Source organism: Ascaphus truei, chromosome 21, assembly GCF_040206685.1.
Source record: "Ascaphus truei isolate aAscTru1 chromosome 21, aAscTru1.hap1, whole genome shotgun sequence".
Lineage (NCBI taxonomy): Eukaryota > Metazoa > Chordata > Amphibia > Anura > Ascaphidae > Ascaphus > Ascaphus truei.
This window is the reverse complement of record NC_134503.1, coordinates 17,074,350-17,101,708: the sequence shown is the minus strand read 5'-3', so window position 1 is coordinate 17,101,708 and position 27,359 is coordinate 17,074,350. Positions and strand designations below refer to the sequence as shown.

General features: G+C 44.2%; 1 protein-coding gene across 6 annotated transcripts in view; it reads left to right on the top strand.

Annotated features, from left to right (window-relative positions):
• The window catches only part of PNPLA7 (patatin like domain 7, lysophospholipase), a 216,931-nt gene that overhangs the window by 126,831 nt on the left and 62,741 nt on the right, over positions 1-27,359 (top strand). For all 6 annotated transcript variants that reach the window (XM_075579164.1, XM_075579165.1, XM_075579169.1 and 3 more), the window contains 4 exons: positions 11,484-11,547; positions 13,110-13,278; positions 16,966-17,148; positions 24,202-24,320. In XM_075579164.1, coding sequence (XP_075435279.1) covers positions 11,484-11,547; positions 13,110-13,278; positions 16,966-17,148; positions 24,202-24,320 — 535 coding nt within the window. The remainder of the gene's footprint in view (positions 1-11,483; positions 11,548-13,109; positions 13,279-16,965; positions 17,149-24,201; positions 24,321-27,359) is intronic.

Genomic DNA, 27,359 nt, shown 5'->3' with positions numbered 1-27,359 from the left:
CTCACGGCAGCACGCCCTCCCTCCGAAGCCAGCACCCTGAACGAGGCCTAAGAGCTTCCCCATACTCCTTTGAGAAAGTCGCCTTGAGTGACGAAACGCACCAGGATTTGCATACGGGAGACACTACGTAATCACGCAGTGAGCGAGACTAGGCCGTGTTGCGGTCTGAGCATAGCGGAGGCCGTTACCTGCAAGTTGTCTGAAGAACAGAGAGCCGGCCTGAGGCACTATCTAGTCCCAGCTGATGCTGCTCCTTTCGGGGAGGATTTACATGCGGGATCTCTTGTTTGGCGGTGATATTGTTATTCACAATTGCCTTCATTTTTACCTACCCTTGTGAGTGAGCCTTTTCCCTCCCTTCCCTTTTTACCACTATTAAATGTCATATTTTATGCTATGGAGCGTTCGCTTTCTTCTTTCTCTCATATATCTAATAAAAAAAAATATATATATATATATTTTTTCTTCTTTGAAATCTGGCATTGGTAAGTGGTAACTTTGCTGGCAGCTTGCTTTTTTCAGCTGTTCTCTGTTTCCTTAGTGTGTTTATGAAATGTCCCTCTCTGAGCAGAGTGAATAAGTGCTCTAAATTGAGAAATAATAGCAAGGTTTATCAACCCCTGATTGTTTCCAGGGAGATTTAGAGAGAACATGGTCACAGAGACCTGCTCTCAGGGAACATGCGTCACCTGACATCTTCCACCAGGGCATCATATTCCCATACTAACCACTTTGTGCTATTATTATTATTATTATTAGGCAATAGGAAGAGGCAGGCTAGTTCTGAGCTGACCTATCCCAATAGATTTGCCATATTGAGTGAAGATACTGCGAGTGTCAGGGCAGAAGTGGCAAGGCTGGGGGGGACTGCGTCCTCTAGTTCCTCCAGCACAGAGGGGACTCGGGATGCTCAGATACTAAGAAATATTGTGGTGGTACGGGACTCCATTATTGGGAGGGTAGATTGGGCAATCAGTTGCCATGACCGCATGAACCGGATTGTCTTTGAGGGCAGCTATTTAACACTTCAAAAGGTGTCCGTTAGTATATTTGCTGGATAACACCCAGAAACAGCAATATAATAACCTGTGTATAGATACCTAGAGTGCAGCCCTCTAGACCAGGGGTGCACAATCTTTCCCTGCTGTGCCCCTTTCCCCGAAGAATCTTGCCCCCCCCCCCCCCCCTGGTTTGCACACCCCTGTTCTATTGGATAGGAATGGATCTTCTCAGAATAAGCAATAAACAACATAGAAATGGTTGTAAACAGAGAAGACGCTATGTACTAGTGTATGTACATGTTTCTCCCTTATACTCTACTTATAGATAAGGATATAATCCCACGGTGAAAGTCACAAACATACATCAATGTGTATCCTGGAGAAGTGACCACGTTTATAATGGTAGAAACACCTCTGCCAGCATAATAGAGTAGAGTGTAACATTCAGTATATAAATGAACCCCCAAATATTGTCTTAGCCCGCCCTCAGGGTGGTCGAGGGAGTAGGATCCTATGTAGACAACCAAAGTGCCACTATAAGGCCGCGCTTATAGTGCACGAGAGGGCGACGCGACGTATGACGTCACCCGTTGCTGCTAGCGAAAGTTGTAATTTACTTTCCGGCGACGTCGCGGGCGACCAGGTCTTTGATTGGTTTAGAGGCTGTCACATGTGGCGACAGCCTCTGAAAAATCAAATTTGACCGGCTTCAGAAATTCGCGGCGCTCCTGCCGCTCCGTCGCGTCCCGCTTACTATAAGCGCACGCGACGGCAGCAATACATTTATTTTGTCGCGTCGCCGGCACTATAAGCGCAGCCTAAGGTTATATATGGGCTGACCAGGCATCTTATAGTGAAATGTGAGGCATTTAAGGGAGAGAGTATTATCGCCATACAACCCGTCTCCGTTGATCCACAGTCGCACCGCGTGACGTCACTACCGTGACGCCAACACCCAATGTACGTTTCACGTTATTAGATCACGCTTCTTCAGGGGAGGAGAGGTAAGATGGAGTACTACCTGGGAGGTTTTTATAGCCCATCGAAGGGGCGTGGTAGAGTAAACAAGTACTGAGTGAACGAAAGGGATGCCAATCATTAAAAGGAGTTTCAAAATTAGAGTGACTCGCTATTAAGTAAAACTTCAAAAGGTTGCTACATTTAGTATGCGATGTAATAATTAGTGGTTAAATAGATATCTGTTCATAACTAAGTCTAGACTGAATTAGCTCTATGCATGTGTGGATACAATAGCAGAGGCATAAGTGTAACTGGGTGAGTGGATATTGAATTGATGTCGACATCTATTATGTTGTGAGGTTGCTGCTTACAGTACCTCAACAGTCTCATCTTTACGTTGACGCCACATACACCATTGAGGATTTTATCATTCACTTGTACATATTGGTTCACAGTGTCTATTTACATGCATGTTAATACAACTTTTTTTAAAAATATTTTGGAGAACCTGGGGGGTTACTTTACCATAGTGACTCGTCTTATGAGTCTTATACTCTGAGTCCATGAATTCCTACCATTGACATATTTTACTGAAGGAGTGCGAATATATGGGAATCGTTTTGTGGCCCCTGCGGGGACACGTGTTTATTCATGTTAATATCTTCCCCTTGCACCTCCGTTATCTATTACCTTATCTTATACGAGGTATTTGGGTTGAGCGGTAGGACATCCAGTTTGTATACCTTCACTCCCCCATCCTGTCCTTGTACCTTCACTCCCCTCCTGTCCTTGTACCTTCACCCCCCGTCCTGTCCTTGTACCTTCACTCCCCCATCCTGTCCTTGTACCTTCACTCCTCATCCTGTCTTTGTACCTTCACTCCCCATCCTGTCCTTGTACCTTCACTCCCCATCCTGTCCTTGTACCTTCACTCCCCCATCCTGTCCTTGTACCTTCACTCCCCATCCTGTCCTTGTACCTTCACTCCCCATCCTGTCCTTGTACCTTCACTCCCCATCCTGTCCTTGTACCTTCACTCCCCCATCCTGTCCTTGTACCTTCACTCCCCCATCCTGTCCTTGTACCTTCACTCCCCCAGCCTGTCCTTGTACCTTCACTCCCCCATCCTGTCCTTGTACCTTCACCCCCCATCCTGTCCTTGTACCTTCACTCCCCCGTCCTTTCCTTGTACCTTCACTCCCCCGTCCTGTCCTTGTACCTTCACTCCCCCGTCCTGTCCTTGTACCTTCACTCCCCCGTCCTGTCCTTGTACCTTCACTCCCCCGTCCTGTCCTTGTACCTTCACTCCCCATCCTGTCCTTGTACCTTCACCCCCCGTCCTGTCCTTGTATCTTCACCCCCATCCTGTCCTTGTACCTTCACTCCCCATCCTGTCCTTGTACCATCACTCCCCCATCCTGTCCTTGTACCTTCACTCCCCATCCTGTCCTTGTACCTTCACTCCCCATCCTGTCCTTGTACCTTCACTCCCCATCCTGTCCTTGTACCTTCACTCCCCATCCTGTCCTTGTACCTTCACTCCCCATCCTGTCCTTGTACCTTCACTCCCCATCCTGTCCTTGTACCTTCACTCCCCCATCCTGTCCTTGTACCTTCACCCCCCTCCTGTCCTTGTACCTTCACTCCCCCATCCTGTCCTTATACCTTCACCTCCCGTCCTGTCCTTGTACCTTCACTCCCCCAGCCTGTCCTTGTACCTTCACTCCCCCATCCTGTCCTTGTACCTTCACTCCCCCATCCTGTCTTTGTACCTTCACTCCCCATCCTGTCCTTGTACCTTCACTCCCCCATCCTGTCCTTGTACCTTCACTCCCCCATCCTGTCCTTGTACAGTACCTTCACCCCCCCATCCTGTCCTTGTACCTTCACCCCCCTCCTGTCCTTGTACCTTCACCCCCCGTCCTGTCCTTGTACCTTCACTCCCCCGTCCTGTCCTTGTACCTTCACTCCCCCGTCCTTGGATTACTGCTCTTCTCTCTGCATTTTGTGTCGCATAGACATTGTGTGCTCATGTTAACCCTTTATTTCTAACAATTTATTTATTAACCCTATCCACAGTGATCATGCAGAATATTACAGAATATCCCACCGTAAAGCTCCAGCAGGAGCAAACCCCCCGCTACATCTGTATGTTACATTAATCTAAGTGATGGCTATTTTAAGCCCTCTACACACCCTGCTGGGGTAAATACCCTGCACATTTGACTTGACTACTTATTGCTTCTAGAAACTTGTCACATCCGAGGGTTGTGCTGGTCATGATATTGGAATAGTGCTTCTTGGAGATGAAGGGGTTTAAACATGAATCGACATCCTGTTTCTTCCAGCTGCTGGGTTGATGTAGCTGTCAGTCTCCTTCCTTCCAATTAGATGACCCTGCAATATTAATGGGTTCAGCTTTCATGTGTTTTACGTTAATTAATCTGGAATAAACTAGTCTGAAGGAAAGAGGCTCATTAGGGGCACAGTGGGCTTGCATGGAGGAGATTAGTTAGCTACACCGGTTTAAGATCTGTACTAGTTACTAGAGATGTGCACATTTTTCGCTCAAGATTGGTAATCATGCAAAAAAATTTTGGGGTGGAAATTTCACAGTGCGTGCACATTGTTGCATATTTAAATTGGCTTATTTCCCGCGTCTCTCTGGTGTTTTTACACATCTCTCTCCACATGTTATCTACAGTATATAAGTGTTTCAGGAGGTATATGTCATCTTTTTATATGCGCTACTAAAATAGTTCCCTCCCTCTGTCTCTCGTTCTCCCTCCTTCTGTCTCTGCCTCTCCCTCCCTTTGTCTCTGGCTCTCCCTCCCTTTGTCTCTGGCTCTCCCTCCCTTTGTCTCTGGCTCTCCCTGTCCCTGGTTCTCCCTCGCTCTCCTTCCCTCTCTCCCCCTTCCACGATCTTTCCCCCCTTCCTCGATCTCTTCCCCTTTTCCTTGCTCTCTCCCCGCACCTTTCATCTCTCTCTCTCCCCCCTTCCTCTCTCCCTTTCTCCTCCATTCCTCTCTCCCTCTCTCCCCCTTCCTCTCTCCATCTCCCCCCTCCCCCTTCCTCTCTCCCTTTCTACCCCCCACCCCCTCCTCTCTCCGTCTCTCTCTCTCCCTCTCTGTGGCTCTGGCTCTGCCTCACTCTTTCTCCCATTTTTCACACTTCTACATCTCATGGCTGCTGAAAATAATTTGTACATTTGGAAACTGTTAAAATGCTACCCTGTGTTACCAAAACGTACAAATTATTTTGACGTTTTAATTTGCTCTTCAAATGGAAGAGCAAAATATACCACCTTGCAATTATTATTTTTTTTCTAACTACAAAGATTTGCTTGCAGTGCAAAAGAGTGAATGTGTACATACACATTCCAATATATGCAGTTAATCGCGTAGCTAGCCCAGTGGAAATTGGCAATATGTACAAGGCGTATAATGAAGTGAATTCAATCACACACATACCATGTTATTATTTTGTTTTAAAATGATTTTACCCCAATAAAAGAATATTCATGTAGAACTTGACAGTGAATTATGTGATTATGCAGTAAGGTTAGGGCCTTAAAATGATTAAAAACCGGATAAAACATGTTAGGAAGTCCTCTCACAGCTGGGGGTATTAAAGTTCTCTTATGTACAGTGCTAGTGTGAGGTAGGAGCAGAGTCCAGTGGAATAGGAAATGGCTATGATCTATCATAATATTTATTTACTTTGATTTTGTAATTCTTTAAGAGACTGTTACTGTTATAGTGTCTGTGTGTCTATCATCCTCATCATCATCATCTTCAGCCCTTGTCGATCCACTGCTGGATGAAGGCCTCCCCAATGATCTTCCAGGTACTGCGGTTGCAAACCTCACTTCTCCACGTTGCTTCAACTATCTTTTTTAATTTAATATAATTCCCCAATCTTACTTTTGGCATCAGCTTGGTTTTTACATTTCTCTTGGAATCCAGTCGAGTACCATCCTTATCCAACGATATGCCATTTTAATTCCCATTCATTATTTTTCCTGTCTCTTCGGGTAACACCCAGCATTCATCTCAATACACTGGTCGAAAACTCTTCTCCTTAAAGCACAGTGGAAGAATGTCTTGTTTCTTTTAAATGCGGGTCATCCCGTCTTCATTCTCCTATTGGTTACATTCAGAAGGTTCCCATCCATTGTTACTTGCCGGCCAAGGTAGACCTACTGTAGTCTTCCACTTGTTCTTGTCCATTTATTAGATCTTTGCAGAGTTGACACATATTTTGAACATCACTTTGGCCTTGCTGATATTCATATGGAGGCCCACTTTCTTACTTCTGTGTGTTCTCTGATTTGTTGTTGAAGGTCTTCTGGACTTGTGGCAAATATTAGCATCATCATCTGCAAATTGTAGGTGACTCAAATATTCAACATATATTTTGATTCTTTTTTTCTTCGCAATGACTTGAACAGTTGCTGTGAAAAGTTTTGGTGACATGGTGTCTCTTTGTCGCACCCCCTTGCTGATCCTTATCTAACTTATACAGGGTCGCGCAAACTTTTTTTGCTGCGCCCCCCCATGCCTGCTCTCCTTGGTGCGTCCACCCTCCTTACCTCGCGCCGCGGGTTCGTGTGACGTCACTTCACGTGACTCGCTGCATCATTTGACGTCACGTTACCGTGGCAACTGTGACGTCACGTGACCCCTCGGCGTCATTTGCCGCCGCGTTGCCATGGTAACGTGTCTTGGAGCCGGCTGAACCTCGGTAAGTAGAGGTTGCAGAGGCCTCGCACGGTCCCCCTGCATTTAATTTAAATGCCTGGGTGGAGAGCGCGGGACCCTGCAACCGCCCGCGTCCCCCCCAAAAAAATCTTGTGCCTGCTGGGGTTCGCGCCCCTCAGTTTGCGCACCGCTGATCTAATGGTTAATGTGGCATTCTTGTAAGTGTTCTGTCAATATGTCAGTATGTCAATAATATCAATGTACACTTCTTTAACATTTTGACTTCTTAATGCATTTAAAACCTCTGAGGTGTAGCCAGAATCAAATGCTTTTTCGTAATCTATGAATCCAAAGATAAAAGGTAGATCGTATTCATTACTTTGGGAAATCTATTCTTGTACGACTTGGACATGGTCCATTGTGTTGTATCCACTGCGAAATCCCGCTTGTTCTCTGGACAAAGTCCGAGGCCCATTGACACCGATCAGCGAGTATATTCGTAAAAATCTTGCAAGTAATTGGAGGTAGATGGATTTGGTCTGTAGGTCAAGAGACAAAAAGACCCAGTGCTACATCTAACTTGACATGTTATGTAGTTAAATACTTATCTTTATATCGTCTCGTTCTTTTGCTCTATACATGAGGTCACATTCCTAGTAGCACTCTTTTTGACACTCTATATGAGGTGGCAGATTTGGGCTCTGAGCTTACAAAGGGCTGTGTGTGTTTTGGGCTATAGTTCTTGACGTTTTCTTTCTCTCCTTTCTTGTGGATGAGGATAACCATGGCATTGCTCCATTGTTTTGGCATTTTCCTGTTCCTCAAGCAGCAGGTAAAGAGTTTTGAAAGGATTTTCTCTACTTCTTCCAGAGCTTCCTCTAAGATTTCAATTGTAATTCCACCTTTTGCCAGAAACCTTCCCCGTCATGGATTTTATTGCCTTTGTCACTTCTACTGGAATGACGCATGTTACTGTACATCATTGGGGGTTCTCTTCTCGCTCTTCCTCTGCTGGATTATAATCTGTGTTATCTGTGTTCTGATTTGCTTCTTCCCAGTAATAAATCGCTGCCTTTTTTTTTTTTTTTTTTTTTTAAAGATCTTGTTATCTTTAGACATATTGCAGTAAAGTATATTTACATCTTCAGTTACACGTTTGTTGATAGTTTCGCGCAGATTCTTGTTATTGCGTTTTGGGGGGTTGCTTCGTTTCTTGTCTTCGTCTCAGTAACTGCTTTGTCTCATCACAATATTTTCTTATTCTGTATTTTGCTGGCGATTCCTCCAGGTTTTTCTACAATTTCAACTACAATCTTCATAATTGCTTGCTTGTGTCTCCATACATTTCGAGCAGGCGGAAGCAATTTTTCAGCTCTGCTGTTATTCTTGAGGTAATTGAATTTGATTGTTTTTTGACGTCTTTTTTAATTCGTTTTATTCTTTCCATCTTTGCATTCAGATGTAATTTGCAGCGAACCAATCAGTGATCACTCTGTGTCAAAACATTTAAGGACTGTGCAGCCTTCAATCACGTGTTTCTGGTTAGCTAGGACATACTCAATTTTATTCTTGATTCCATTGGGTCCCCTCCATGTCCGTTTTCTATTCGGATTCTATCTTGAAGGATGAATTCATGGTGTAGAAGTTTTCACATTCAGCAAATTCTTCCAGTCCGTCTCCACATTCATTCCTGTTACCGTAACCGTGCTAACCGACTGAAGCTTCGTCCTTCTGTTGGGTACCAATCTTTGCATTAAAATGTTCCATCTAGATGTTGAGGTGACAATGGTCTTTGTGGTTTATAATTGGTTGATTCCATGTTAGAAGTCTTCCACTTCCCTGTCTGTGACTTGATGTTGGGGCAGACACTTGGATTATTTGAAGCCTGTATCTTTGCCAACTGAAGACGATTCTGGCTGCTCTTTAAAACGAGTTTTCATATTCCACTATGTTGTTTCTCCTTGTGCATCTCTTTTAATTAACAATTAATCTTAATCCATCGATTCTTCCATTTTCTGTACTAACTGTAATCCGGTCATACTTTAGGTTTCCCCTTTTGAGCTCAATAAAGCCTTCATGTTTTCTTCTTACTTCACGAAGACCAGCAATATCCCATTTAATCCTTTAAAGTTCATCTTCCAGTTCTTGCAGTGCCGCTTCATTGGAGAGCGTTCCAGCAGGTGCATGTAGCTAGATTTGGGTTTTAGTGGCGACTTTTGTTTAACCCTTGGGGATTCTTATCACCATCTGGATTCATGTCTTCCTGAATGCAGAAAAGCCTGGGGGACAATCCAGCCTCTGGGGGAAGCTTATGGGGTTAGAGACTGGAATAAGTGTGCTGTCTCTTCCGCTCAAGTATGCTGGGAGTTGTAGTTTTTGAGACTAGGAAACCCTCTAGTAATCTGTTTGTCAACCCCCAATAAATAAAGGTGGTCTTACAAACTCCCCCAATTAAATTTTTTGGGGTGCTGAATTATAAATTCTCTTATCTGTAGCGCGCTGGCATAATATGGTAAATTCCGTAAGGAAATTCTATTAACTTTATTTAGACATAGTAGAATCTATGGGACATGTTTATTTGCTGTTGACTCATCCCTTGACAACATTGCATTTTTGGCAGTGTGAATGTAACTGATTATTGCAGTATTAGTTTAGAAAGCTGTCGCTGACTGGTGCTGAGCTATCTGTACCCCATAGGGATAGATCTTTGACTCAAATACGCTTATGTGTTTATTCTGCACCCCCCCTCCCCTTGTGCACTGATGTATCAGATCCCCAAACTCATATGATACAGATCACTGTCATCCGTCCCATAAGAACAGAGGGAGGGCCATCTTTGGAAGTGGTATTAAATGCACAAAGTTCACAAAATCCCGAGGGCTTTAAATGTCATAAGAAGCAGAACACTGGCATGCCTCATGTTCATTGCACATCTTTCATTTGTATTGATCTGAAAGGCTTGTCTGTGTGAGGACATGGATGAAATGCCAGAGTTAGGTTTTTTTTCCACACCATGATGAGTTAAGACACCACTGTAAAGAAATAAGCAAATACACTATAAACCTCTCTCCATTTTCAGTGTGCACTGTTATTTCTCCCTTGAAAAAAATAGAAGGGAAGGCTGTGAAAGGCTGCATTACCATTATAGTATTGCACAGAGCAGCTTTATTCACTTCCAGTACCTTTAGTTCTTTTCCCTTAACACAGGAACAGGGCAAGAACCATTTGCCATTTTTTTTTCAAATCTGTAATGAAATCTCTGACCCTTTTAGATCCTCAGCATTATTTCATACTTAAGATAGCATTGTGTCTACGAAGAAAAGCATCAAGTCCTCTCGTACTTCAGATGAATTGCACTGTACAGTATGCAGCTTGGCTCAATCATACATAGATTTATTTGATGCAGAGTGATGGTTACAGTGACCGACGCACAATGTTTTGGGAAAACCCTTAGTCAGATGTGTCTATCACAAGCATTTTTGAGTAGCGTCTACCACTTCAGGTTTTTTTTTTCCAGCCATGGATCCACAACCCTTTCCATGAAGAAGTACTTCACCTTTCTTGTGAGCCTCCCACTCACTTGCTCAAACAAAAAGCCTGCCGCTCAACCTGTACAATTGGTGCTGTATATCTGATGTGAATGCGGTGCATGAGGGAATAGCGCAGCTTTTATTCCAAAAAACTTTGTGAACTCCAAACGGGTTTGAGCCTCCCACCCTCCACCTTCAGAACATGACCTCTTCTTCGAACACTTCCTTTTCTCTGAAACATGCTTCCCTCCTGTACTTTGTTGAAACCCTTGATGTATTTGAACGTTTCCATCATATCCACCCTCTCTTTAGAGGCAGACTACAGGTGTAGTTATTGGATTTTTATCGGGTCGCTATTCTCCAAGTAGCAATTTCCCTAGTAGTGTTTAGAGGCATTTTATTAATGGCAATGAAAGTTCATAGCGATAATTATTGAGAGGATAGGGTGGAGGATAGGACAGTCACAGTTCTGTGTGTTCTACGAGACGAAGCTCCTTAAGGCTGCGCTTATAGTTAGGGCTACGGCGACATTGCGCAGCGCCGTAGCAAGTGCATGCAGTCTGTCGCGTGTGCCCATAGTGGCTGCGACCGCGATAGCGACGGCTGACATCACGCGGTCGCGATCGCTGGAAGTCAAAGGATTTTTACTTCTTCACCGATCGGCGTGTGTCGTCAGCGGCACGTGAGTGGTTCAGCCAATGAGGGTGAACCGCTCATGGCCACGCCCACCGGTCGACCTGTCTTGTCACCTGCACTATAAGCAGGATTCGCTAGTACAACGGCGACGGCTGACATCACGTGATCGCGTCGCCGTAGCCCTAACTATAAGCGCAGCCTTAGACTGCTGGACATGTGCTACTTGCTTCTGATGTTTTGGAGATTCCCAAGTGCTAAATGCTTTCGTAGGGTCATCTGGCAAGGAGTGGGTTAAAACGATGTAGTGGGAGTAATCCTCTTGTTTGCCGCCCTGTGTCCCCGGCAGTACTAATTAAACTGTAATCGGGGCAGGCATTCACTCTACAAGTAAATTATATGTACAGTTCAGTATATATTTACCAATCATTATTACATTGTCTTTAGAGCTACATCCCCAGCACTGCTGCGTAAACATCCATCATCGAACCTGCATTGCTCCCATTTCATGTAGCCAAGACAAGCTGGGATTACGTGATCAAGCGCATCTGCTTTTCAAAACCTTGCAGAGGGGGCTGCCTGCTAACTTTTGACTTCGCAGGCGGTTTTGCTGTTCTCAAAGTTTCTGATGGTTGAAATATATTCTTTTTTTTTTTCAGGTCTCACCTTGCTGCTCACCAGTGACAACATCAAACAGCGACTAGGCTCCGCGGCCCTGGACAGGTTGGTCACATTAGGAGCTTTAACTTCACGGCCTCCCCCTTATTATGACCATTTTGCTGCTGGAGGGAGCTTCGCGCACAATGCCGCATAAAACCTCAGTGCTTTACGCTTCAGTTAAGATCTGGTACCAAGTAAACTGCCCAGAGATTGTAGATCTTGTAGACTTGGTTGGGCAATTTGAAAGCAGAACCCATATTTAAATTCAGATAAGCAATAATGCGCTACAGTACAAACACATTTAAAATGAGAGCGCAGAGAATGTGGATGTCCTGATGATATGGTACTATACCCTTCTTGGAGGAAAAAAAGAAGTGACGTTAGCTGCGAAAGCACCAGGCCTTATATGTTGATATTGTGTGGCACCCAATACTGGCGCCCAAGGAAGTAGATAGCCGAGACTTCCTCTTCCACCCCCATTTGAACTAAGAAGTATGAATGGGTTTATTATATTGTATTACAGGCTTTAATAGGAAATGGTTAATTACAGTATATTTGAAAAATGCTTTTAAACAGCAGTAAGCGTAAGAAAGTTGTGGATCTAGAAGCAGGGGTGGCCAACTCCAGTCCTCCAGGGCCATCAACAGGACAGGTTTTCAGGATATCCCTGCTTCAGCACAAGCGGCTCAATCAGTAGCTCATTCAATGACTGATTGAACCACCTGTGCTGAAGCAGGGATATCCTGAAAAGCTGACCTGTTGATGGCCCCTGAGCACTGGAGTTGGCCACCCCCTGATCTAGAGAGATGTGCATTGGTTTCTTTGACATTTGTTCTTGCTCTTAATAGTTGTTGTTTTCTGTTGTTGCTTGGAGGTGAGTACATTGTGCTAAGGAGATTGTACTAAGGGGTCAGTTCTGATGGGTCTGGTCAAACTAGTCGTGTGTTTAGTGGGTTGGGAATATGTTCAGAAGAACTTCTTGTAGATATGAATATGTTTATTTGCAGAAATCTATCGCGTTATGTAAAAATGTGGGAGCTTTATATGTAGAAAAGTTCCAAAGTGCAGGGAACCAGTTTCAGGTGAGGAGAATCCCGCTGGTGCAGCCAACACAACACAGACACACACATCCTTTAAAGTAAAGATCTCCTCTGGGACAGAGATACAGGTACAGTACAAAATGTGAGGAGAGGCCCATATGGGACCTGGAACATTGTCTTTCCTCTGTTCTTGGCTGTCACATTAAATGGAGAATTGCATTATGAACGTGTGAGTAGAGCTCTACTGTGTATCTCTGTCCCAGAGGAGACCTGCCGTTTGAAGAAATTGTTTAACTTTATATGTAGAGCCAGGTTCCTAGCATTTTTCCTCAGTGGGAAGCAATTTACTGAAATAAACACATGTGAATATTTGTCTTATATTTAAGGATTGTGAATCAATCTGAGATTTTGACAACGTTGGTACACGCATCCACAGGGAAACTTTGCAAAGTATCAATAGGTTTTTTCATTTTGCTAAAGTTTTCAAGTAAACCGTACAATTTGTTAAAATGGTGACATGGTTAATCATTCCCAGTGACTGTGACTATAGTTAATGCTCCCTGCATGTTCTCTATTGACGTACAGCGTCCATGAGTACAGACTTTCCAGCTGGCTGGGACAACAGGAAGATATCCATCGCATTGTGCTGTACCAATCAGACTACAGCCTCACTCCTTGGACTCAGCGATGCATCCGACAGGCTGACTGCATCCTGATCGTGGGCCTGGGAGAGCAGGAGCCCACAGTTGGAGAGGTCAGTTAGAAGATGTCAAAAATGTTACACGTTGAAGGACAATGTCTTTGCAAGTCATATGTACTTATCTTGACTGTTAACAAACACACAGATACCAAGCAAGCTCTCAGAAACCCCCCAAAAGCTGTTTTGGAGGTTAGTGGCTCCTCCCACCCAAGGTTTAAAGCTCACCCCTCCCCACTGTCCAGGTAAGCAGGTTTTCTTTTCATGCAGCTGGTTGCGACAGGTTCAATGCCAGGATCATCCTTCCCCTAATTATAGAGGTAAATAAGGATTTTAACCAGTTAGGTTTAGGACCTGCGATATTATGGTCGTGCCTTGAACGTGGCTCGCAGGCTTATACGCTTTGGCCAAAGGGTTAACTAAATGACCTTTTTTTCAAGAGATATACAGGTATTTCACTGTGTATTTTTGTCATATTGGATGTTGCTCTGGACTTCTTTGTTTCTTGTTTTATCTTGACTGTTACTTCATCCCCGGCCAAGAAATAGGTACTCTCAAGAGTTGCGTTATCAGCAAGAGAGATCACCAAAGTACATTTTATAAATTGGTGCTGTGAATCCCAGTTTTGAAGAGCTTACAATCTAATTAGCAGGGTCTGAGTTTCAGAGAGGCATAGAGGGCAAATTCAGAGTCCAGTAATGACAGTGGAGTTGTAGAGCAAATCTTGGTTTGTGGCTCATAAAAATAAGACCCAATTTAAAGTTGGGCAAAAATAGCAAAAGACTGTTTGAGTCGCGGTTGTTAATATAAGGACTCGACAGGCGGAGTGACGGGCTACTTTATAAAACAAAGTAGAAGTGCATTTCAACCTTTGTAACTCTTTGGGTACCCCAGGACATGGCCTCTACGTAATGAGGTGTTGCATTCCAGGGGCCACATGACATCGTGTCTGCGTCATACCCTTTTTGTGCTCGGTTACCAGGGGAGACTGCGTTCTGCGCTCCTATGGATCTGAAGCATCGGGAAATGGAAGAGGACACCTCTTCGGTTTCTGGATTAAGTGACTTTACCGAAGGGGCTGTGGCACTCTTGTGCTCTCTGGCAACCAAAGGGTTTGCAAATTAAAGGGCCGCCTTAACATTTTGCATGCTGGGACCTACAGCCATTAGAATTTTACCACCTATTCTATAAACGAACTGTTAATATTAGGAGCTATAAAACTTCTATTGTATCAGAGCAGTTCTAGTAAGAAGACATTTAAAGCAGCAATCCCAGCTATTCATTTGTTGTATTCATTTTTAATGTTACCTGTACCGGTCTGCCAGAGCTCCGTGATGGACCCCGGTGTCCGGCGACCCCTCTGTTTCAAAGATATTTGTAGTTTTTTGTGCCAGTTTTGTCACAGTAAAACAACAGATATGGCAGCAGACGACAAACATGGCCACCAGGGTCACCATTAAAGCTCTGACCCCAGTGGTTTGGGAACCGGAGAGTCCCCGGATGTGAAGGGACCCCCAAAACGCTCAGACAAGATGAAAAAAGGGATACCGGGGATCGCCGCTTTAAGTTGGAAACATGAAGTGAAGTTATAAAGGGGATTTCTAGCTATCTTTGTAAGAGTTAGTGCACATTTAAGTCTTCTTGTAACTGGAGTGTATTGACAAATCATTTCACCATAGAGCAGGGGTGGCCAATCAGTCATTATGACTGAACCATTGGTTGAGCCACCTGTGCTGAAGCAGGGATATCCTGAAACCCTGACCTTTTGGTGGCCCTTGAGGACTGGATTTGGCCACTCCTGCCATAGTTGGGTCAGTACCTGAATGTGCACAATGACATTGTATGCAGAGAACTCCACCCACTGGTAGTGCTGCTCAGCTCTATACTGCCCTTGTTGTATTGATCTTGTTTTATGTTGCACATAACTAGAGTTCACTGATTTGTTTCTGTTAAGAACTAGTACTCAGACGATTGTTACAGTAGTGGCATTTGATGCTGCGCTGTACTTGGAAAGTATAGACACAACACAACACCTAGTGTAATTTTTGGTTCTTGAGGCACAAGGGACCGTGAACCAGCAACTTTCCCTTCAAGGGCAGTGTCACCAGGACCCACCTTTTCTTGGTTCTGGTATCTCTATTGTTTATTGAACAGATAGGTGGGTTTGCAGTGTTAAATCTGTTGTCTTTCTGTAAATGAACTTGCAAGATCACCAAAGGGTCCTTCTTCATTTACACTTCTGGATGTACAAATTGCAGGCACCTTTAATAATGGGTGACCATTGGTATTTGTCCGGTATGAATGAATAATAACGTTTGTGATGTCCTAAAAGTAGAGGAGGTTTATGTCTTTCAGCCATATAACCTTGGTCATCAAGAGTGACTCCTGCTCTCCCTTTACGATTCTATCACAAATGGTGACATAAACTACTCTTCCAATGAGGAATAAGTGGCGCGTTTACATCAGTGGCACCGGATTTTCTATCCAAGCCTTCATAATGGCATTACTATATGCAGGCGGCCCTCGGTTTTCCAACGGAGTCTGTTTCGGAAAGTAGGGTCGGATAGTGAAAGCGTCGTGAAGCGAGTCCCATGATAATCGGCGTCGGATAAGGCGTTCCGGCGTCGGAAAATGGCCCCATAGGATTGCATTGTGATGCGTCGGATATGCCGTCCGTCGTAAAGTGAGACGACGGATAGCGAGGGCCGTCTGTAATTTATTGTTTTTGCTACATTTGACCCGAAGTTACCTATAAAGTATTGCTTTTGTTGTTCCTTCTCTCATTTATAAAAGTACATGCCAAGACCTGTTCTGGCGGCCACATACCCCACTGAGTGCAATCAACCGCAAGAAAGCAGGTTTTAAAATACAAGTGTGCTTTTCTGGAGGCTTTTTACATATAATGAACTGCTGTAGTGCGTAAGCACACCCTGTACCTTGAGTGCATGTGGTTAACGATGCCTATTTGAACATTGCTTTTTAAAAAAATTTTATTCCACATTATATTTGGGATGGATTGAACACTGGAGGATGTATTGAAATAACCAATTAAAAAGCTTTGCTAAGCTGTTTCTCATTTAGATTCTGACTTTCAATCCTGTGATTGGGTATCATATTGTCATTATAACCTCAGCTCCAATATTCATTGTGCTGTGAGGGACGTCTCCGTGTCAGGGAAGCTGTAAGCTCCATTGAAACGAGTAGAGCGCTGAGCTTCCCTGACAAGAAGTGTCTTCACAGCATGTGGAACATAGGTCATCAAAAATGCATGGTGAGACAGATCCAAACAAAGAACCGTGAGGAATCTCAATACAACACAGCCTCTTTCATATTCCCATGCTCACATATTACACCAGCGCAGTTATCTCCTGATGAGTGGAGAATGTAAGCACCCTGGGACTTCCTCAATAAGTGGAGTTTATTTAGATGGTTATCACCGGCCAAATAAATTCCACTTATTGAGAAAATCCAAGTGTGCTGGATCTATGTTGCTCGTATGCTATACATACCCTCACTCCCGTGGCACCTTGGCACTGTGTATTGTAGGGGTGCCTTATGTTCACTCATTTCTCTATATATGATTAGACACAGTGTAGTATGCACCTGTCTATGTATGTGTATGTACACACACACACACACACACACACACACACACACACACACACACACACACACACACACACACACACACACACACACATGTACATACGTAGGTAATCTTGTGACCATCCCTATGTGTTGCAGCTGGAGAAGATGCTGGAGAATACGGCAGTGCGGGCTCAGAAGCAGCTCATCTTGCTCCACAAGGAAGACGGGCCCCCTCCGTTCCGCACCGTCGAGTGGCTCAATATGAGGAGCTGGTGCTCTGGCCACTTGCACCTTTGCTGCCCTCACCGGGTGTTTTCCAAAAAGAGCCTGCCTAAGCTGGTAAGAAAATAGAACATATCTATGTAGGCCGCAGTTTTATTCTCTGTGATCACAAGGCTTTTAAAGCTAATATACAGATGTAGCAGGCTTTATTGCTCCTCTTGGGTAGCGCTTGCAGTAAATCTAGCGGTAATAATGTAGTAGTGTTAACGGATAGAATATTCTTAACAGTAGTACTGTAATAACACCTGCTGCATCTGTATACGCAGCACTAGTACTGTAATAACACCTGCTGCATCTGTATACGCAGCAGTAGTACTGTAATAACACCTGCTGCATCTGTATACGCAGCAGTAGTACTGTAATAACACCTGCTGCATCTGTATACGCAGCAGTAGTACTGTAATAACACCTGCTGCATCTGTATACGCAGCAGTAGTACTGTAATAACACCTGTTGCATCTGTATACGCAGCAGTAGTACTGTAATAACACCTGCTGCATCTGTATACGCAGCAGTAGTACTGTAATAACACCTGCTGCATCTGTATACGCAGCAGTAGTACTGTAATAACACCTGCTGCATCTGTATACGCAGCAGTAGTACTGTAATAACACCTGTTGCATCTGTATACGCAGCAGTAGTACTGTAATAACACCTGCTGCATCTGTATACGCAGCAGTAGTACTGTAATAACACCTGCTGCATCTGTATACGCAGCAGTAGTACTGTAATAACACCTGTTGCATCTGTATACGCAGCAGTAGTACTGTAATAACACCTGCTGCATCTGTATACGCAGCAGTAGTACTGTAATAACACCTGCTGCATCTGTATACGCAGCAGTAGATTTATTTGCATTCGATAACCCTGGCTCTTAATTCTGCCTCTTAAAGGGGCAATCCAAACAGCCGTTTATTCTTTTTTTTAACATAGGTTTGAAGCAGGGGGGATTTTCCAGATCTGAACCCCATTCATTTCAGCTCTGGGGACCTGCTGCTTTCCAAGATGCGGACCTCCGTAGGGGGTTCTGGTATCTCTTGCTCTTTAAAGCTCCTGTGTCACATGGGCCAATAGGAAGCCTCACCGGATGATGATGTCACGGCTTCCTATTGACCAGCAGGACATGGGAGCTTTGAAAAGCGGTCATTACATGATCCCTGCTAGTGAGCCGGAGCAGCTACTGGCACCCCCTTCGGAGGTAAGTATCTCAGGAAGGAGGGGTGCTTGGCAAGCCCCTTAGTCAGTGAAAGGTGCATACTGTATGCAGGAGCTTTCCTCACGAATAAGATACACCAAACGTACACATGGATGTTTCTAGGGTCAGCCCCTACTGTACATTTGGTTCCATCGTGTACATTTCCCTATTTGCCAATGCTATTCGTATTACTTCACAGCGGCCTCAACACTGGCACCATAACCTTGGGTTACCAACAGATCATGTCCAAGTCATGATGCTGTGAATAGTAGGACAATATACTTTAGGTTCCAGAGGTGATACAAATATAATGTGATCAACCCACTATCTTCTAGTCATTATCAAAAGTTTGGCCCTTTGGAGTTAAAACACCCCGTTTTAATGTCACATTATATTTGTTTTAGGAGCACCAGTTATATTTACTCTGTACTTATTTTAGTATGCCTATTAAAGTTTGATTTGACTACGATTCATCTTTTGCGTTGGGCTGCACCACTAAGGGAATTCTGCGCTCCATATACGCATCTTTTTGATTATTCTCGGAGTATTTCCCGGGTAGCACCCATCGCTCTACACCTAATTTGTCTAGGGGTTAGAGCGAGGTCTCTTTCTTCTCCTAGAGATGATACAATACAGTTATTTTGCTAGCTGTGGCAGAGGGAAATGCGGTGACGTATCCAGGCTGAAGCTCATGAAGTAGCACAGATTGTTTTAGTGTGCAACCACTTAAGGAAGATCTCCAGGCAAATGCCGCACATGACATATTATAAATGTCATCCTCCCACCGCCTGACATTGGTATATCACAGGGCCTTCTTTTAAGAGATCACCATCAACATTTGGCCCAGAGTTTTGATAGTTTGTCACTGCCTCAAAGACAAAATTGTGAGGCTGCAATCTTCTGCTTAACATCTTCTGTGTATTTTATTGTATGTCTTTATTTATATAGCGCCAAAAGTGTTCACAAAGAATACAGTGCAGGGAATTATAATAATACAATAAGTGCAGCACAATCAGACAATAGGAAAGGAAATCCCTGCCCCGTAGAGCTTACAATCTAAGAGGTTTGATGGAAAACTTACAGAGACATCAGGTGTGGGAGTAAGTGCTGTAGATGGCAGTGCTTGGCCACAATGGTTGGTAGGAGCGACTGTGGGTGGGGGACAGTAGCCATGAGTGCAGGCTCTTGGGATGCTTGAATTGTGGGGCCAGAAGATACTGCAATGCAAAGGGGTTACGCTTATGATTTTTTACTGCTCGACCTCGCCCAGTGTCATGTACGCGGATATCATGAACAAATCTACATTGGTTTGCTGCTAGAGCAATATAGTGCGTGTCTTATTTCCCAGAGCGGATAGTTGTTTTTTTGAGTTTCAGGGCTCCAGTGGGGCTCGGGAATAGCAGTGTTTGTGCTCACCAGGTGCACATTAATATGCCGGCTGTCAAGTCTTTTCCCGTTTGATGAATCACATCCCTCACATTGCAAATATTATCAAGATTCACAGCACCTGACTCGTCCCCAGTTAGGAAGCAATGACGGGCACATTATTTATTAAGTGTTCAAAGACCACAGCTCATAGGTTTTTTCTTTCTGTGAAGTATCTGCCTGTGTCCATTGATCTCCTGACCATTTTAATGGTGATGGTATGGATGGATGTATGGATAACTTCATTTTATTTAGCACCATCCAGGCACATTGCGCTTCACAGCAGTAATGCATGCCCCGTAATAATATAACACAATGTGGGAATAAGTGCTTCAGACATGAAAGGAAGTCCCTGCCCCGAAGAGCTTACAATCTAAGTGGTAAGTAGGGAGCACTTGTATAGACACTAGGATGGTGTTATGGTTAGTGCATCTGCAAGGCGTCAAGCGGGGCTACCCATATGCTTCGTTAAAGGGGTGCCTTTTAAAAAAGGTCCTATAGGTGGAGAGAGAGGGTTCCAGTCAGATATTGAGGAGACGGACAGAGGTGTGGGGCAGTCGGTGAGAAAGGTTTTAGGCAGGAGAGGGATTTAGATACAAAAGGGGTAGAGAGAAAACATCCTTGAGTAGAACGCAAGAGTCGTGCAGGTGTATAGTGAGAAATTAGGGCTGAGATGTACTGTAAGGAGGGGCAGAAGAGTGTAAAGCTTTAAATGTGAGGAGGAGAATTTTGTAAGTGATACCGTCTTTAAATATGATCAAACAAATGAATATATGAAATATAACAAATAAAATAGAACATTCAGAGCCCTCTTCACTCTTCTATCATGCTCAGCCTGGTCTTGTTATTGATGGGCTTTGAGGGCTAAAGGTGGGAGCAGGTTTTATGGAAGGCGTTGTTGTATACAGATACATATTTGCCATGCAACACCCCAACGTTTTCGGTTCATATTTTTCTATAGCCAAAGCAGGCCAATACCAAAGTGAAACCAAGTGGAAGGATAGATACCAAATGGATGATTCCAAATGGATGATTAAAATTCCCCCGCTTGCCGGCGCGACAGGCCGGTCACGTGAGCGGTTCGCCCAATAAGAGCGAAACAGCTCCGTGACGTCACTGGCCCGCCCCAGCAACCGCAAGGCCAGGGAAAGCACCCGCTTTCCCTGCGCCTCAGCGCGCCTCAGCACGCCAGCAGGGAGCATGGCCGAGGCCTAACAGATGACAACTACATGCAACAGGAAATGGATATTGGTTTTGAAGCCTTTCAGCTGTATTCCTGTCTTCCCTCTCTCTGCCTCCTCCAGCTAACTTTACTTAACCCACTTCCACTGGGGCTAGAAACATATTACAAACCATGGTCTTGTACAGATTTTGCTAGCATAGGAGTTATCTTCCCACTTTAGAACATATACACCGTAATAGATTACTTGCATTTGATACTACAGTAAATCTGGTGAGTTGACCAGATTGGGGAGCTCTTGACTCGGGACATTCGTTGTCAGCAACCTTTTACAATTCTAGGAGCAGGGAGCTGTTCTGCTCATTGTTGTCTCTCACTTCATTGTATTGCACAGTGGAACATGTGGGCACATTATAAATAAATGATAATGCTGTTGGCACAATCATTACCTGTTGTGACTTGTAGTCAATGTGAACCATGTCGCTACTATTAAAAAAGATAGGTGCACTTAATCTGGAATTGCTTTAACTATTAATTCAGTTTCTTGGTTTTGGGAATGGTAACGTATCTACTGCAGTTTTAGCTATTTGGACTCGGCTATAATGGTAAATAAAGATCCTTTTACTACTAATTACAGACTGCACTGAGGCTTAGTAGGGAACTTATTGTTACACAAAGAGCTTTTCCTCCTCAATCCAAGACACTCTATAGAATAAATTAACAAAAAGTCGACGCAAGCTTTGATTACTGTGCCCCAGACATAAAAATGAACCATGTTTACTGAAACACTGTTGACTTTGCATTTATACAAAATGTACATCCAACACTTCCCGGGCAAGGTGGTAATAAATGAAAGTGACCGGGGAAGCCGAGCATCATCACACTGAGAGGTTTTGCAAGATCGCTGCTTTGTGTATGAAAACCCTGTTTGGGTTGCTAAGTTAGTAGATCTTTCTAACACTCAGGCGTCTGGACAGGTTTGTGTCTTCTTGGCTGCTTGTAATATCAGGCAAATGCGTTTCCATCTGACAGAAATCCTAGGAACAATCATTTGATAGTCCTTCCTTTGTCATGTGTCCGCAGTACTAGGGAATCCAGGCACGCTCACCGTGTTGTCTTCACTTTGATTTCACAAACTTGTATCCAATGGTCTCCCACTGATACCCAGGATGTCCTTATCTGTATAACAGAAAACATTGTTCTTTAGAAACTTTCAGTGGCACATCCTTTTGTTTTACCTCGTTCTCGGTTTCCCTTTAGAAGTTACAGACCATCTTGACATGTGCTATCACAATAGACAACTTTGCCAATACGAACGTCCATTGTTGTTCTCTGAGCAATCCTTTGTAGGCAGTAGAAGGATGGGAGGACCGGTTTGGTTGGATCCTCAGTGGTCATGCCACAGTAATAATACACAACAGTGGAGCCACGTTTATTACTGGTTTATGCTAGTACCTCCACAAAATTCTTTCTGTATGACAATGCATTGTTCTGATGCAATTCAAGGTTTTTGACATTGCTCCAATTTCAATAATCCACGATGCCTAGGTTTGTGTTGTACATCACCATGCATGGCCAGCTGTCTATGAACCAAGTACTGTATGCAAACAACAAAATTATTTTGAATGCTCAAATATTTGGTTTCTAATATGACACCATGTAAGTTTGTTATAAAGGCAGTCTTCCACGAAATGACCAATTACGTACATTAACGCACCTGCCAAAGTAGGAATCCTAATGTCTCTGCAGTGAGAATATTTAGAATAGTGCAGCTGTAGTGTTAAGAGAAGTGCAAAAATGGTGGTCTATCTCTCAGAGAATGTCCGGTACAAGCCTGAGAAATTTTCAAGGGTGCTGATGCCTAAAACAGTCAGAAGGGGGAAGGAAGTTTGGGAGTTTGACACTTTCCGTATTGTTGAGAGAGTAAGGCCTTGTCCATAGTACCCCAGACGGCGCGAGCAAAGTCGCTCTCACCGATCACAAACACGGGGACTTCAATGCGCATGTCTGCAGTACGGGTGTGTGCATGTGAGAGGCAGCGCTACAGAAAATAGAGGAGACAAAATTGTTTGTATTTGTCGTGTGCGGCCAGGTCACGTACTGTAAGCTGTTCAGCCAATGAGGGCGAACCACTCACATGACGTCACAAGCACGCCCTCGCCACGCCCCCCATAGCTCAACACTGCAGGACACAGATCTCGGCAAGGGCAGGCGCACGTGATGTCACGTGGTCGGTCGCGCGCCTGTACTGTGTCCGAGGCCTTAAGCGCACAAACTATATGAAGCAGTATCACCAACACTGGTCTATGACTGACTGGTTATAATACAGGTTTCCGACCTATTGTAAGAATGTAAGTTTACATTTGTTATTTTATTGGTGTCGTCCTCCAATCCTATTGTACAACGCTGTGGAATATGTTGGCACGTTGTTATAATAATAATAATTCTGGCTTTGCCTGTCTGTCTCATGTGAAACAAAATAATTGTATTTAATTGTAGTTGTTCTCAAACTGACTGTACAGTAGGGGTCTCAAACTCGGGCCTCAACGGCCACCAATAGGCCAGGTTTTATGGATATCACTGCTGAAGCAGATATATCCATAAAACCTGGCCTGTTGGTGGCCCTTGAGGCCCGAGTTTGAGACCCCTACTGTAAAGTATTGCGAGGACCTCTTAAGGGGAGGTCTGTATTTCCTTAAACATAAATGATGTTGCTGGGAAGAAAATGATCAGGTGACTATGAGATCACTGGCGATATTCTCTCTTAACACAGTGTGGGGTAGCTATGGATGCTATTCCTCCATTAGTTCTACAGATTCACCCAAACCTTCTTATAACCATTCCTGTTGTGTTGGCATTTAAATGAATATGGCTTAGTTATGCTCCCAGCAAGAAATTATTTGTTAAGAATAATTAAACCAGGGGCGCGCAAAATTTTTTGCTGCACCCTCCCCCCCCCCCACTTCCTAACGTCGTGCGGCATCAAATGACGCCTCGGGGTCGTGTGACGTCTCGTGACCCGCGGCGTCATTTGATGTCACGTTACCGTGGCAACCATGACGAACCTTGACGCCGCGTTGCCATGGTCATGCGTCCTGGCGCCGGCTGAATCACGGTAAGTGGAGTGTTGCGGAGGCCTCGCGCGGTTCCCCCGGCATTTAATTTAATGCCTTGGGGAAGAGCGCGGGGCCCCTGCAACCGCCCGTGCCCCCCCAGAAAAATCTCCCGCCCCCCAGTTTGCGCACCGCTGAATTAAACGATGCCCTATGTGTCTATGTTAATATTAGCTCTCCCATTTCCTTCCATGCAGATCGAGATGTATGAGCGAGTTTCACAAAAACCACCAGACCGTCACTGCGATTTTTCCCGCCTGGCCCGCGTTTTGACAGGAAATGCCATTGCACTAGTGCTGGGAGGAGGAGGAGCCAGGTGAGTGCAAAGCTTAGATCTGCGCCAAACCTTATTGGTGACTCGGGGCTGTCTTATATTATGTGTCCTTGATGTAAACTGTGCTGAATGCGACTGCAGCGAGTTGTATGCACTTGCAGGACTGTGGCAGTGTGTAACCCATGTCATCTTGGCTTCACAATGTAGATTACGTGCAAAGCATTGTAACCCTTGTTGACCTAAATCTGGTTCCTCCACCTGGTCTCAGACATTTTCTTGTCATCTCAGGCCAAACTATATGCATGCTCGGTGTGCTATGTGTGACCCTACTACCCTCTGTAGTTTCCTGCATGCAGTTTAGGTGTCTGTCTGTGTATGGAGAGCAGTAGAGTGCAATACAGGCAGTCCTCGGTTATCCAACGGAACCCGCTCTGGGAGTAGCATTGGATAGTGAAACCGCTGTAAAGTGAGTCCCTTGTTAATCAGCGGCGGTGAGCGTTGGATAACACTCTGGCGTCGAAAACCGGCCCTTAGGGTTGCATTGTAAATCGTTGGATATGCCATTCGTTGTAAAGTGAACGTTGGATAGCGATAACTACCTGTACAGCAAATATCCACTCATTTTTTTTATCTCTATGCTTTTAGGAAAAGTGGTAGGTAGGTCACTACAAGATGGTTGTAGTACACAGTGTTGTTTTATAATGCTTCATCTATTTTAGGGTATGGAGGTGGTTACCTCAAGGAAGTGTATTTTACAGCACCCATCCTCTTTGCTCAAATCCCAACAGGTAGAATCCTTCCTTGTCTCACTCCAGCAGCACCTAAATATTCTTCGAAGCATTACAATACAGTCATAGGCAGAGATAAAACAAGACCACCAGGGCCAGGGAAACCTAATGAGATGCTCCCAGAGAGCAGCCCTGCTACAAAGCGTCTTTACTACTCTGTTTGCCTTTGTTCTCTTCGCTTTGCACACAAATCAAACAGACTTCACCACACAAGTCTAGCATCGCTGCAGCTATTCCAACATCGCTGTGGGGTGAGGATCTGACTCATTGCTCCTGGTCTCTGTGATAAATCCATAGCAGGTCATTATTTGTGACCGGGTTTACAGCCGCATTACGTTTAAAGCTACTGTATCCTTCCCTGTTCAATATAGCGAGGAGCAGGGTCACACGTAATTATGCCACAACTTCCTTTCAATTGAATGGTGGATGCTGCATAATTAACGTTGTGTTACTCTGCATCTGACTATATTCAATAGGAGCCAATAGAGACCAGTTGGTGCTGTATGTTCCAGCTGTGTTCTTTGCCCCCTCTTTCCCGTTCATTTAGTGGGGTTGGCTCATTAGGGTGTCACAAATAGAGAAAGCAAGACTAAGTATCTTCGGTGCCGCGGTTACGACACTGGAGGATTAATGCTGCGGGTAGGGGTCCCCATTCGGAGCATGGAACACCCCCCTCCCCCCCCCTGCATCGTGATGGTGGAAGACACTGTCCCGGGCGCCGCTGACGTTTGCTGCTTTGACCGTGGCGCCAGGGGACAGCGAGTCTTGCTACATCTGCACTACACTTTCCGATACGATAATCATACAGGACAACCACGCTTTCAAATGTGCGATGCCAACCATATAATGCTGACAAATATACTGCACGCATTCTTAAAACAAAACGCCCCCCTTTTTTTTGGTTTGTGTGAAAATGAAGGGAGTTTTTTTGTGGAACTGTAGATTGGGAGAATATCGTACTCCCACTGACGTCAGTAGGAGTTTCCAGGGAATCGTGTCCAGATCGGCACTATCGCAGTTTAATGAATGACCCTGTGGAAATCTTTATGGGCTGGGTTTTCTTGCCATTGGGACTGTGACAGCAGAAATAATTGGCACAACTGCTTCTTCTATCTGAAAATAGGTCTCTCTCTACCTTCGTCAATAAGTTCACAGCTCTGCGTCTTTTTCCAATATTCATTTATTCAGAGACAGAAAGCCATCTATATCATATATAAGTCTTGCACAGGCATAAGTTATAAGCGGAGAACTACAGTCATGATGGCATCCGTTTAAGTTCTTTGTAGTCTTAAGTTCAATACACACCGGATGAAACTCTTATAACCAATGTGGCTTCTTTCTCACGATCAACCAAAGCAATTCATATTATTAGACAGTAAGGAAACATATATTTTCATCTTTAACTGTTATCTCTAATCTTAGACATTCAATGTCTCCCTATAGTTTATCTCCAGACATCCTTATGATGTGTCTACTCATACCATCAATCGCTATTCTGACAAATTCCCTAATAATAATGAGAACATAATGAGAACATACAGTAACCCTTGTTTTAGCCTCTCCATAACTCTGTGTTTGTAGATACCCGAGATCCCCACTATTCCTCCTTCCTGTCTATAGATAACAAGTTGTCCCTCATACAGTATCTACTCCTTAAATTCTATGACCTCTTGTATTAATGACCTTGCTACTTCTAGATGACAAGAAAACTGCATTTCTTTGCTAATTCTGCGTTAACTATTTGGGTGCTAGCATCTAGCTTATTCAGTTAGTGTGAATACAGACAATATGGCGTCTTTGTTGTTCAGCTCAAAATCCTCCCATCTTCACTATCATTTACCCCCCTATCTGTCAAAGAAAGAAGCAGGAGGAAAGGATCCTCCTCAACATTGTTTTTTCTGTTCTCACGTCTGTGTGTATATATATATATATGTATATGTATACTGTATGTATATGTATATATGTGTATATACGTATATATATATATATTGTGGTAGTATAAAGAAGTGAGATTTAGATTTTGACGCTACTCCTTGACAAGGCACCTGTTGGTGTGAAATGCGTCAGAGAATTTATACCTGTGTTTTTTGAGTTGTTAAATAAATCATTGTTTACTGATTTTTTGCTGACACTGGCCTCTGACATCATGAAGCTGTAAAGCTGCAAAGTTGTGGAGCTCCGAGTTATATCCTGTGTAGTGATGTACCGAGTACCCGGAATTACCCGGTACCCGGCGTCACCCGACACATTTCCAGCTACCCGGACATTACCCGGACCCGGCAACTGAGAAGTG